General features: G+C 34.0%; 1 protein-coding gene across 15 annotated transcripts in view; it reads left to right on the forward strand.

The window, feature by feature from the left end:
- The window catches only part of ELF2 (E74 like ETS transcription factor 2), a 99,189-nt gene that overhangs the window by 82,257 nt on the left and 3,047 nt on the right, over nucleotides 1–13,885 (forward strand). For 9 of the 15 annotated variants that reach the window (XM_061384158.1, XM_061384161.1, XM_061384167.1 and 6 more), the window contains 5 exons: nucleotides 5,881–5,994; nucleotides 7,546–7,719; nucleotides 9,995–10,033; nucleotides 10,431–10,517; nucleotides 12,857–13,049. In XM_061384158.1, coding sequence (XP_061240142.1) covers nucleotides 5,881–5,994; nucleotides 7,546–7,719; nucleotides 9,995–10,033; nucleotides 10,431–10,517; nucleotides 12,857–13,049 — 607 coding nt within the window. The remainder of the gene's footprint in view (nucleotides 1–5,880; nucleotides 5,995–7,545; nucleotides 7,720–9,994; nucleotides 10,034–10,430; nucleotides 10,518–12,856; nucleotides 13,050–13,885) is intronic. The other 6 variants (XM_061384162.1, XM_061384168.1, XM_061384163.1 and 3 more) reach the window with 3 other exon arrangements.

Below are 13,885 nucleotides of genomic sequence, written 5' to 3' on the forward strand. Positions count from 1 at the left end.
TATAGGTTTATGATAAGTGTAGAATAGAATAACTGATAGTAAGGAAAACTTTTAGAGGAGATAAGCTTTAAACTGAATATTATTAGCATAACTGTTGTTTCTAAGTAGGTACAAAGCACTTAGAATTACCACTATTGTTATATGTTAAGATGTTAGAGGATATATTTTTGCTTTTATTTTCCTCCTTTAGAGACTTAACTGTCAACTTTAGCTATCAACTTCAGCTTTAGTTATCAGTGTTTATGTTGTCAGAGGTGTTTGAATGAAGAATGAAGTAAATATAAATACACTTGTTTATTAAAAATAACTTTCATTTTAACATACAAAATACTTCTTTGTGGTAGAGACTTGACATACTTTATTAAAAACTTTCACTGGCAACATGATATATGAGAAAGAGCCTTGACCTTGAGGTCAGGAGATAAGAATCTTCATCCAGCTGTCCCTAAACTGCTTTAAAGCTTCATTTTCTGTAAGAGAACAGGATTGACTAGGTGATCTCTACTAACTTTTAAAGCTCTAAAACTATAGGCAGCTCAGATATATTTAATGGAAAGTGAAGGTTCTCATTTTCTTGGATTTATTTACATCATGTGAGTGAATTTGTCTAAGGTCATTATGTAATGGCGAGGTTACCTTCTTTCACCAATCTTTGTAAGTGTCTGTATGTTGAATAAGACACAAGATATAGTTTATTTAATAATTTAGACCCATGTTTAGTCTGTAAGGAAAAATAAATATTCCTTAATATTTATGCAAAAGTGTTTTGTACATGTGGTCTGTGTTTTTTGAAGACTTCAAGTTTAAAATATTCTCCCTTATTATCAAATACATGCTTTCCTTGACTTTTTTTTTTCATCTTTTTTTGAGAAATTGAAAATTGGGAAAGTGGAGAATTAGAGAATTGAGAAATAGGGTAACCAAAAGTATTGTTCTGCTTTGAGTTATTGAAGGGAAGGGGGAAATTTTTCTGGAAATGCAGCCTAAGTATTTTCCCGGACAGAACAAATCTGTCTAGTTTGTCAAAATTAATCATGAAATTTGAACTTGAAAATCTAATTTATTATAAACAGGAATACCAAGTATCAACCTTGAAAAGATCATTAATTTGAAAAAAAAATTTAGCAGGCAGTGAAAAGATGAGGGCCTGTGTTGAAATAAAATTGGAAGAATGGCATTAATTTTTAAAAAATTTATTTGAAAATGTGTTTAAGAAATTACTCTTCAGAATTCATTGCAGCATTAGTACTAAAATTCATAAAAAAAATGAGTTAAAGAGTAAGTTATCAATATGTAAATAGTCATTCCAGGTAGTTCACCATCAGTTTCCTTTAGGGACAAATTTAACTGGTGGAAAGGGGCAGGCAGGAGAGTGTTTCTGATTTTTGAAAAGTTAAAAAAACTTCATGTGCAAGTAAGTTGACAAAATACTATTGTACTTATGGAAATGGAATTATAATTTTTTGTCCACACATTGGTTTTATGTTTAGAAGCTAAAACTTACAGAAGTAAGAGGTAGAATTTGGGTGTTCTTAATTATGTTTGATACTAAATTACACCTGTGGTTCTTAAAAACTGAAATTCCTGGGAGTCCCCCCAGACTCTTTCAGGGGAGTCTGTGGAATCAAGTTATTTTCATGATAACACTAAGACATATGCCTTTTCACTTTTACGAATGTTCACGGGAGTTTTCTAGAGGCTACATGGCTGGATGTAACAGATCAAATGAAGAAGCAAGTATGAGAGCCCCAGTGTTTTCTACTATGTATTAAAAAGATTTGCAGAAATGTGAACTAAACTACTCTTTAAATTTTTGTTTTTAAGAAAAAGTTACTTTTTATAAAAGTAAAAGTTTTAGTTTTAATTTCAAATAGGATAAATATCTAAACATGAGACTTATATAAGCAAAAGTGTAAAAAGATTCTTTGACCAAAGATGTTTGCAAATAGCTGTACTATAGTTTAATTAGTCTACACTTTCAGTACCATAGCGACTAGCCTTTTTTGGCGATTGAGTATTTGAAATGCGATGGATAAACCAAATTTTTAATTTTTTTCAAACATAAAAACTAACAGTAGAAAACTTCTTGACCATGTAAATTTCTTTTACATGTTGAAAAGACAGTGGTTTTGAATATACTGGGTTATATGGGTTATATGGGTTAAGTCAAAGGTACTAATTTCACTTTCCACTAACTTTTCTCAGTGTGGCTGCTGGACATTTAAAAATTACATGTGGCTCTTGTTATCAGACAGCTCTACTTTAGAAAATTATTTTATTCTCTTTCCGTTCTTAACCTTATAATGAAGCTGTAGAAAGTCAAAGGGGCACAGGTAAAGATGGAGACCTTTACCTTTCCTCCTTTTCAGTGTGTTCATTTGTGTTCTTTACTCATCTGTTACTGTTACAGTCCTGGGACTTCAGAGAATAAGCTGTGGTAAGTCAGGTGTGGTAGTTGAGTGATGGCCTTGTAAATACTAGTTTATGGTCTTGTAGGGGAATACCACTATCACCTAATGAAGTGTTTTCTAATTTTTCCTATGGCTGTCAAATTGCTGTTAATTTTTATTTTTGACTTTTAAAAACATTGTTATGAGCTAAGTCTATTGCCAGCATTCTCTTCTGCAAAGCTGAGAGGTATGTCTCTTGTCAGACTTAATTACCAAGTTTGGTATTTAGTAACAGCTGTTGAGTGAGTCTGGAATCATCCACCATACAAACACCAGTTGATTAGAAAGCTAGAAATGGAACAAGACTCTTAGCAATAGTAAAGGAAGGCATAAGCAAACTTAATTTTGACACTGATCAAAATAGTTTTGAAATTTATTTGATACATTTAGTTTTTCAAGGAATGTTGACCAGCAACCTAACTACTAGTGGTAACTAGTTGATGATGTGCCTGTCAGATAACTTTTTGCTTCATTGCTTCTATTTTTAAAATGAGTTTTTTTTTTTAACTCCCATAAATTTAATACATAGGCCTAGAAAAACACCAGTAAATCAAGTTTTAAGTAAGAGATAATAATTCTCAGCTGTCACTTGTAAGTTTGCTTACTTTGATGGCACAACACTTTTATTTACCTTAAGAATTGTGCAGAATTTTAGTTGTATTTGAATTATTATTTAGTTATATTTGTATTGAATTCAAATTGTATTTGAATTACTGATAAGAATAAAATAATATTGAAAAGTTTTCAATTATTACGGAAACTTGAATAGGAAAAATATTTCTTAAATTTCTGTTACCAAAACTACTTGTTGACTTATGTCAACAAGAGAAGAGTAAAGGAGATAGTGTTCTCTTTTAACAAAATGGATTAAGTATTCATGGAAACTGTCAAATTATTTTGCATCTTTGTTTTGAAATATTTTACTCCTATTTATCTTTTCGATACTTTCTGAACTACTTGTATAAGCTTCATGAGGCCAGAGATCTTTCCACACTTGTATCTCAGGTTTGTAGCACAGGGTAGATCCTAAACAACCATTTATTGACTGTACATAGCAGAGTATAAGATCTGATCATTAGTTCATAGAGAATTTATGCATTTTTAATATTCTCATCCTAAATTTAAAGTATAAATGTGTTAATATTCTTCTTAATTTGTATATTTTTTCTTTGTTTTACTATGTACATGTACGATATTTTAGAGAAATAATATTTTGAACTTAGAAAGGGGAGGTTGAGGTTGGAAATAAGAGCTAGGAAATTTTCACTGACATAACTAACATGAAATCATGGTTTTGAAAATATACCTCAAGCTATGTAGGAATTTGGGGCAGCATAATATGTAACTGTTGGGAAATTTTGTTTATAACTTAAAACATTAAAATATCTGGTAAGATTCTATTGATGTATTATTATCAAATACTCAGAGCTCTAACTTTAATATGGTAGAGTTTTAGGGTGTGTCTTAATACAATTACATAAGGAATTAGTTTACCCAGGGTAGTTTATTAATAGCACCTCAGACAACAGCTAAATTGCAACACAAGCAGACTTTAAAGAGAATAAAGTTCTTAGAATAAACTTTAAAACCCTGAAACTGCTTCCCAAGGTTCTTTAGTGCACATGAGTATTGTAGGGAGGTAATTTGAAAAAAAAAATACTTGAGAATGGTAATACATTTTGTACTTACTAATAGTAAGTGTCTTAAAGTTGAGCTAGAAGGACTGATTGAATCCTCTGCTTCAGTGAAGCTGCAGATAAGAGTAAGCAGGGTCACCTAAAGATAGATTTACTTAGAGGTTTGGCTGCCTCTCTGGAACTGTTTAGCTTTGAGCAGATTTCCATAAATGGAAAGAGCAACTGGAGAGACTCGGTACCTTGGTTGAGAGTGTGGATGATGTGCAACAGGTGGTAAAGCAGTCACTGGATTTTTTATAAATGTTCTCCAAATGACTGGTGTTTAAGGCTGAGGCCTTAGCACTTGGTGAATTTTGAAACTAAGTGAAAAAGTCTTTTTCAATTAAAAGTTTACTAGAAATAATTTGAAAAGATGCATATCTTTAGTGTGTAGAACTTGTGAATATATAATGGTTTTATGAAATTTGTATATTTCTTTTAGTCCTTGAGAGGACATCTTGAGAAAGAGCTATCAAATTAGAAACTGTTAAACATATTTGTGTTTCAGATCCTCTTACAAAGTAGAATTTCAGTATTTCAAATCAGGATGTGAAATTAATATATCATTAGGATAATGAGTTTGTGCTGGATTGCTACTTTTCCTGTAAGGTCTCTCAGTTGTCCTTAACTTTAATAAATAAAAGAAATACTTACATACCTACTATATGAAGAATCTATGTTAGGAACTATAACAGATATAAAGGTGATTAAGACAGGCCTCCCTTGGACTTCCTTGGCAGTCAGTGGTTAAGGCTCCACGCTTCCACTGCAGGGGGTATGGGTTTGATCCCTGGTCTAGGAACTAAGATCCTGCATGCCATGCCATGTGGCTAAAAAAGTTGGGGGGGTGGGTGCGGAGCCAGCCCTCCCTGATCTCATGGAGCTTATAATCACATAGAAATGATAAGAAATTATCACCATTTATTAAATTCTTAAGGAAATCACTGCATCTAATTCTCAAAACTATATGAGGTAAGTAATATTGCTATTTAGTGAAAGAGGAAACTGGGCCATACAAGGATTTAAATTACTGGCCTTAGGTTACAGAAATAAGTGTCAGAAACTAGAACCAAAGCTTTTTCACAAATAATTTAACCAGCAAAGCATAAAGTAAGTGTTAGAGAACTTAACAAAAGGTGGTAGAATTAGGAAAGGCTTCATGAAGGCTGGGGTTGGGGGGGGATAGGAACACTCTCTTTGGTCTTTCTAAATTTCTTGGGTGAAACCCAGCAAAAGCCAGTGAAATCTTGAAGAAGAAGGCAGATAATTATGAAGAAAATTTCTAAGTTCTCTGGTGCACTCACCAAGAGGGTTTGTAAGAATTGAACTAATTCATTAAAGTAATTTAGAAATATGAGTCTCTGACTGATTCTGGTAGGTGTTAACCCCCGGTTTTAGTAGCAATATGTTAAAATTACAATAGACTTCATAGGATTGTTAATCTACAGCTATCCCCCCCCACACACCTCAAGTTAGTTTTGGCCTAAAATTGATACAGAGTTCAAATTTCAAGAGTCTATCTTTGTTTTCCTTTGGATAAGATTCAGAAATTTCTAATTAATCTCAATAGTTGCTGAATGAATCAACATTCATTTTATAAATGGCAGGTTTGTTTTAGTTTTTAAATTATTTCTGTAATTTGTATAGACTAATATGTATTAATGGCTTATTTAGCGTTATGAACTAAACATGAGCATTTAGTTCAGTAATGTGTTCAATGCATTTTTATTGAGTGGAACTTATTTTCCCTCCAGTGGAAGCATCAGTTCATAGCAGTAATGCACACTGTACAGATAAGACAATTGAAGCTGCTGAAGCCCTGCTTCATATGGAATCTCCTACCTGCTTGAGAGATTCAAGAAGCCCTGGTATGTGAACTGTTCTTTATTATATTAAAGATATATCATTTCATGTATCTAGAATAAAAATTTTTTTTTAATCCAAGGGAATTGTTGTTCTCAAAGTCTATTGTACATAAATATCTATGACAGCAGTAACTGGTCTTTACCTGTCAATGTTCACAAGTCTTAAATCCTTTAAATACTTAATTTTCAAAATAATTGAATCAGAAGATGCCCACTGTAGACAGATAAATGTCAAATTGCTGTTCCTACTGTTGTGTCTCATTTCCTTAACTTTGGGTAAATAAGAAACCTTAAGAGCATGGCTGGAGAATGGCTGATGGGAGCTGTTGCCACCCATGGCCACATCGAGTCCTTCCTTCAGTGATAACGGGCAGTAGTTCTGGGACCACTCCCTGGAAGAGACAGGAGGCAGTGTCCACCTCTCTTCACACTCCCTTCAGGCTTCAGGTTTTCCATTGGTTTTGGTCTCTTTTTACAGATTGCCTTTGAGAATCTTTTTGTCCCTAATTTTAATGTCCAAATGTTAATTTGACTTAATACGGTAAGATTGACCCTTCTTTTAGGGATTTACAGTAAATACTAAGATCAACTGTACTTTTTAATTAGAGTAGTAATCCTGTGTGTTATTCAGGAATATGAGAAGAAAATTAGTGCACATTGGTCAGTGTATTAATCTATAGTAGTATGTATTAATTGAAATGGAAATGTCATATCCTAGTTACTCAGGCGCATTGAAAGGAAGCCAGAGTAACATTATTGTACGTAATAGAATACTAGAAATATGTATGCGCCATTTCAGTGACCCAAAATATTAGGGACTGTTCTGTTACATAAAAGATTGAAAGATGATATTCATTTGGCTATAATGAGCAGGTTTTCTTTTCATATTTAAAATGAACTGTAGGAACTTCCCTAGTGGTCCAGTGGTTAAGACTCAGCCTTCCAATACAGAAGGTGCAGGTTTGATCCTGGTGGGCAAACTTAAGATCCCACATGCCTCAGGGTGCAGCCAAAAGTTATTTTAAAAAAAAAGAGAGAGAGAGAGAGCCATAAGTGATTACTTTCACTGAATACACTTTCATTATTTTAATGTTATACCAGGTGTATGTTTTACCTTGTTAGGTAAATATTAGAGATATTTATTCTCTTGTTAGAGATAAATATTCTCTTGTTAGAGAATAATGATGAGTAAGTAGAAGGAAAATAATTATTAACTCACTGTTATACTGTTTTATTTTCAACTGTTTTCCCAGTTGTCAAAATGATACAGTCTTTTACAGTGAACTTGAAAGTACCTAAAGTGTGAAGCAAGAGGGTTGACTCTCATGATCTCCCTCTTTACCCCGAAGATTAACATTTCCTTCAGGTCGAGTTTCTTTGCATCTATTTACTTACATACTTTAGATCATATCGTATATTCAACAAATTAGCCTCAAGTTCTTACCCTGCTTTGATGAATTCTTAGTAACCTCACCTTTGCTAAAAATTGAATTGTCCATGCTAAGAGGCATTAATAGGGGTGGGAAATTTTAATTTTTCAACTTTTTTTTATAGTGGAAGTGTTTGTCCCTCCTTGTGTATCAACTCCAGAATTTATCCATGCTGCTATGAGGCCAGATGTCATTACAGAAACTGTAGTGGAGGTGTCAACTGAAGAATCTGAACCAATGGATACCTCTCCTATTCCTACATCACCGGATAGCCATGAACCAATGAAAAAGAAAAAAGGTAGGGTGTATTTATAAATTTCTGGGAAATTGGGTGAAATATTTTCTAGTATCTTTTTTCTCCATCAAGGGAGATGGGAAATATATGCTATATTTATGATCAATGTTATACTGATTAGATATTCTCAAAAAATTGAGATTTTTAATTGTGTCTTTTAACATGTTCATAGAGTTTAAAGGAGTTAGTAGTTGAGCCCTAAAAGTAGTTGCCCCAAAATGAGATTATAGTAAGAGCTTGATACACCAAAGGGGTCCATGGGGTTGCAAAGAGTCAGACATGACTGACCGACTGAACAACACAGAAGGAAGATCAGGGAGTCACTGCACATTTTTCTACTTCCTGATCCTTTTAGGCACTTGGTAACTTAAAAGTATTCTTGACTCTGTTTTTCATAACCTTATCTTCCTACTCTTTTGTGGGCATTAAAATAAAAAGCCCAATTTTCTTCCCCACTATCTTTGGCCTTAAAACATCAAGATTGCCCATAGGGAATTCTGAGGAGACTAAACTCACCATTGGGTAAAGAGCATTTCCACTTACTCTTTGACTCCTGCTGAAACCTGTGTTCATCTGATCCTGGGGGTTGGGGGGGTGGGGTGAACACAATGCTCCAGTCCATCTCCAGCATCCTGAGTGGGTTCTTTTTTTCTGTTTGAATCAAAGGTAAAATTTGAAAGAAGTGAAATTCTGTGTAAATGGGTACTCACCTAATTCCACTTTGTTCTCTGCCTCTTTCTGCACATTTTAGAGCGGGGGGCGGATAAAATCAAAGGCAAAAAATAAGGGGGAAAGTTGTGTTAGGAATAATGGTATTATCTAATCATTTATTAGGTAGCAGTATTTCAGATTGCTCTGATGTTCACAGGTCTATGCCTCATTGCTGTGAGGGACACAACAGAATAACACAGTTGCCTTCTCTCTATAATATAGATTATATATGTATTTGAGATAAGGCATGGATGAGAGAATTTAGAAGGAAGAATTACTTTGCCCTGTAAATGTTTAAACAAAAGGCATACATGTAAATAACCCTGTTTACCCACTGCCCACTGTAGCCTTTGGCTGGTTGTATCTTATGCAAACTGTTAAAAATTACCTAAGAAAATTTTAGATTTAAATGAAGAAAGACTATGAAAAGCTGGGAGTATTTAGGGAACCAAGATTTCTAGATAAATAGGTTGATCTGTGTGCATGATAGTATGGTATAAACCAGAAAATAATTTGCCAATTTAATACTAATCTTATGTATTTGAAAATAGGTGGTCTTAATGAATGACAATTTAAAAATTATATATAACACTACCAGTTACTCATTTGTGGTTAGGGACATTTGGGACATAGAAAGTTAGGTAGGTTATTTTTAATAGTAGGGCCTTATTTTTATTTCCAGAGCTTTTAATATACTAATGTGCATTATAAATCTCCAAGAGATGATTATCTGCAGTTCTGAAAGTTAATTTGACTGTAGAACCCTTTTCCTACTGATGAATAACCTATTTGTCAAATAACATGATTTGGGATATGCTGCTTTATAAGAAAACAAGCCTTTGGGGACTAACCTTTCCATTAAGGAGTTGGGCTTTTGTGCTTGAATTTAGGAGACAGAGATGTTGGGTCTTATTACTGACTGCATATTTTGTACATATAAATATTTTGTACATATAAATAGTATTTAAATTGAGAAATTAAGCTCTATTTTTAATTAGGAGACTGATGAACTTTGTTTTAATTTTTGCCAAAACATACTTCTTATTGATTAGAATTACCATAATGAAATCCTAGAATATAATAGCTATGCTTTTTCAAATATAAATTAGGGCATTTTAATTTAGCTCTAGATAATCCTTGTTAATGAAGAGTAGAGACATCAGAAATCCCAGGTGTATGACAATCACCAAATCAGTAATATTATACTTAATATTCCCAGTCTCTTTCTTGAGACTTCCCTCACCTGCCAGCATTCATTCTTCAATGCTGAGGGTTGAACACAACACATTTCAGAAATACTCTTTCCTTACTGTAGGGAAGTGTAGCTCTTGCTTTTCTGTTCATTGTGGATGTTGGACTATCTTGAGCGCGGCTTAGGGCAGAAGTGAGTGAGGAGAAATGAAAGGGCACAAACATTTCTTAGACATGAAGCAATTACTTGGAAGATTTTTTTTTTTTTATTCTTATACCTGAGGTGGGGAAATTTATGCTTTAATTCTGGTGAATTGATTGGCTCAGAGCAGTAGAGAGTGTTTAAAATAATATTTTTTACTTTTCCTCATTTGAGCTCAAAGGGCTTCGCAGATTATCAGATCTTCTGCAATAGGTAGGTAAAGCTTTTTCTAACAATTCTGTAGAACAGAAAACAAAAGTTTATACTAGAATTTGTTTCCATTGCTACATTATTGGAAAAGGTTAGCAAATTGAGGCTGTGACCGTGTAAATAATAGGTTAGTAGTACCTGACTTGCCATATACATTGATTTTACTATCAACGCAAAGAGGGGTCGCAGAGTCTGACATGACTGAGCGACTGAACTGCTGTAATTTATATTGCAGAAGTGCTTTTAATGTTCCTTTTAAAAGCAGCTTTTATATACACAGTATATTAATCCATAAATTAGTGTCTAGTTTCAAAAATAATGTGTTATCAAAAAGGCTGCTATCATGTTTCTGTTATTTTTCCTGTTTTCCACGTATGGTTTCAATATCTTCTTTTTTCAGTTGGCCGTAAACCAAAGACCCAGCAGTCACCAATTTCCAATGGGTCTCCTGACTTAGGTATAAAGAAGAAACCCAGAGAAGGAAAAGGTAATTTGGGGAGGGCTGTTTTGTAGGCGAGATGGATATATATATTTTTTCCCCCCGGTCAAGTACATTTGTAGGAAAATTACTTCTAGTATGCACTGTAATGCTGTCTTGGATTGTAATTCTTAATCTAGAGTGTATGAGCATCACACGGGGAGCTTTTTCAAACTTATCTCTGCCTGGTCCTTACCCAGTGAGGCTCTGTAGGCATAGAGAAACTGTAGGGAGTGAAGCTGGGCAAGCATTTGGATTTGGAAAAGGCCCTAAGTGCAGTCTGATCCACACCTGTGTTGTTTTGGACGATGTGTGTGTGTTTACACCCATCCTCATGGAGAGTCAAATGGAGGCACTTACATTTGAGAAGGTTTACGAAACTAAGACTTCATTTCTGATACATACTTTCTTAACTGATAGAAGCAAGGTGAATTTACTTTTCCAGTCAGCCAATTTCAGTCATGTCAGTAAGGATGTCTAAACAAAAATTTGACATATTTTTAAAAAATTGATGTGTATATTGAATTTGTATATTCTTGTTAAAAGCAAAAATAACAATAAGCCTTCTACATTCTCTGCTCTCTTAATTTGTTGGATTAAGTCTTTAATAAAATTAAGTCAGGGAATCTACCAAGAAATTTGGTTAGATTTTTAAAAATCCAGTTATGTAAACCTCCATTTACTTAGGAACTGTTATTCAGTTTGGGACAAGTTTAGGATAGTTTTATTTTCTTCTCTGTCTTTGGTTGTTTTACATTCCTAACATCTTAGGTTTTATCTTTTAATTTGTATTGAAAACCTTAAAACTTTATTAGTAGTAAGTGTTAGAAATTTAAACTGTAAATATACAGTTATTACTGTTTTTAAAATTACTCCCATCATTAATGGTATCTCTTATATTCAAAGACCTTATGTTTACCACTGGAAAAAAATTTCGTGGTAACCTATTTTTACCAGTCAAAATCATCTTTCATTAAAATTTCAGTTTTGTATTATTAAACCTGAGGCAATATGTTGTCATGTGAAGATTAAAGTCATTATAGTCACACCTGGATTAAAAATTCAGTCAGTGCTTCGTCTTCTGCAAAATTATGATGTCTGCATAGACTCCATGAACTACCTTATCTGATAAAGAAGGCTTCCTGTTCTGAATTCTGTTTTCCTTAAAACCAGAAATAGAATTGTTCATTTTAACTTAGGGATGATAACTGGAATGAAGCAGTTGAAGATAATCTGAAGAATGTCAATGGGTCTAACTATTAACTAATTCATTAGACACAGGAGCATTCAGATCCCTACTATGTACAAGGCATTGTCTGTTGCACAAAAGTTTCTTCTAGAATGAGTTCTTATAATCTCCAGGTCATAGACAGAATAAAAATCCCCAGCTATACCTCTTGATTCAGTTGAGACTGATGTAGTTGAAAGTTGTGATTTAACACTAAGAGTTTTTAGGTATTGACACTGATGTAATAGGGCTTGGGAGATACAAATGTAATAACATTGTAAAGTTGAAGATTAATCTTTTTAGGTCAAGAGAATGCACACAGGGCCCAACTATGGGTTATTGGATTTATTGAATTTTTGGGGAAATTTCAGGATGAAAATGCTAGAGGAAGAGCATCAGTGTTTAGATTGAGTAGTGGAAGCCTCCCCACCCCAAGGGTCTTCTCATCTAGCTTGTAACCTTGGATCTGAATTTTTGAGGATAGTAAAGGGTTAGTGGGCAGGAGCCTAGAGATGACCCGGTGGCTCAGTGATGGCTTATGTATTCTAATCTTCTTCTCAGGACTCTCTTTCTCTTCTTTCATCAGTTTACGAACCTCTGTACCTAGAGGCTTATGGAGGGAATAAAGAAAAACAGCAGCCTGTCTTTAGTCTTCTCATAACACTGCCCACTACTCCTCCCCACCCTTCAGAAAAAAGAGTGATGCTCTCTTCTCTTTGGGACGAAATTCCTTATTTTTCCTACCCACATTCCTTCCTTTCCTTCTGGTATGCAAATCTTAGCCATCTGCCAAGACTTAATGTCTTACCAGTCCACTTTATTTTCACTCCTGAGATCCCAGACATTATTTTCTGTCATTAATTTGAAATAAAATAGTGCATGGCCTTATGATACAGCTATAGTTTCAAAACTGTTATTTATTTCTTGAACTGTTATTCACTAGACAACACAGTTTGGCACTGTACAAATGATTGATAATATAGTCAAGTATTTAATGGCAGACTCTTAGTACATTTGTTCTTTATCAGTAGTAAATTGATTTTTTTATTCAGCTTAAGTAAATACTTGCTTTTAGTTATGTTGATGAATTTTTAATCAGTGTCTGTAATTGTTTTCAAAGGAAACACAACCTATTTGTGGGAGTTTCTTTTAGATCTACTTCAAGATAAAAATACTTGTCCTCGATATATTAAGTGGACTCAGAGAGAAAAAGGCATATTCAAGCTTGTGGATTCAAAGGCTGTCTCTAAGCTTTGGGGAAAGCATAAGAACAAGCCAGACATGAACTATGAAACTATGGGACGAGCTTTGAGGTAAGAACACAAGAGTTTTCAAAGAAAACTTATGTATCTCTTAATACTTAAAGTGCGTGAGAGTGCTCAGTTGTGTCTTAACCCTTTGCAGCCCCATGAACTATAGCCTGCCAAGCTCCTCTGTCCATGGAATTCTCCAGGCAAGAATACTGGATTAGGTTGCCATTTCTTCCTCCAGGGGATCTTTCTGACCCAGGGATCGAACCCAGGTCTCCTGTGTCTCCTGTAAGGTGGATTCTAAATTTACCACTGAACCACCTGGGAAACCTGATATTTAAAGAGAAACTCTTAAAATCTCTTATTTATTATAGCTTTTAATTTTAATTTGGGTGGATTTTCTAGAGGAACTTCTTGGATTTGGAGGCAGATGGAGAGAGAGGTTTAGTCTAAATGGCTAAAATTTGAACACTATTGGAAAATCCATTTGTGGAAAACGGTGTGTCTTTAAGAAAATTAAACCCAAACATAATACAGTTTCCAAACTGAATTTGTTCTTTAGTTCTTGCAAATTTGTTATAATGGATTTATTGTGATATGAAAATTTTAAGTTTTGTCAGTTTGAGGAGTCCACATAACTTTGTAATGTACACAGCTTATTCTAATTAAGGGTATTTGTAAATGAACATAGTTTATGTGACAGTGTTCACATATGCCACAAATTCATTTTTACTAAGTATGGTTTTGGTAATTTTTCCACATAATACCAAGTTGCTTTTATACCCTATGTAAATCAGAACTAAATTGTTACCAGTATCGGTAAAATCCAGTTGTCCCTTAGTAGTATCTGAAGGGTGTGGCTCCAGAACCCTCCTTGGATACCAGAAATTCATGGATGA

The sequence above is a fragment of the Bos javanicus genome, chromosome 17, assembly GCF_032452875.1.
Source record: "Bos javanicus breed banteng chromosome 17, ARS-OSU_banteng_1.0, whole genome shotgun sequence".
NCBI lineage: Eukaryota > Metazoa > Chordata > Mammalia > Artiodactyla > Bovidae > Bos > Bos javanicus.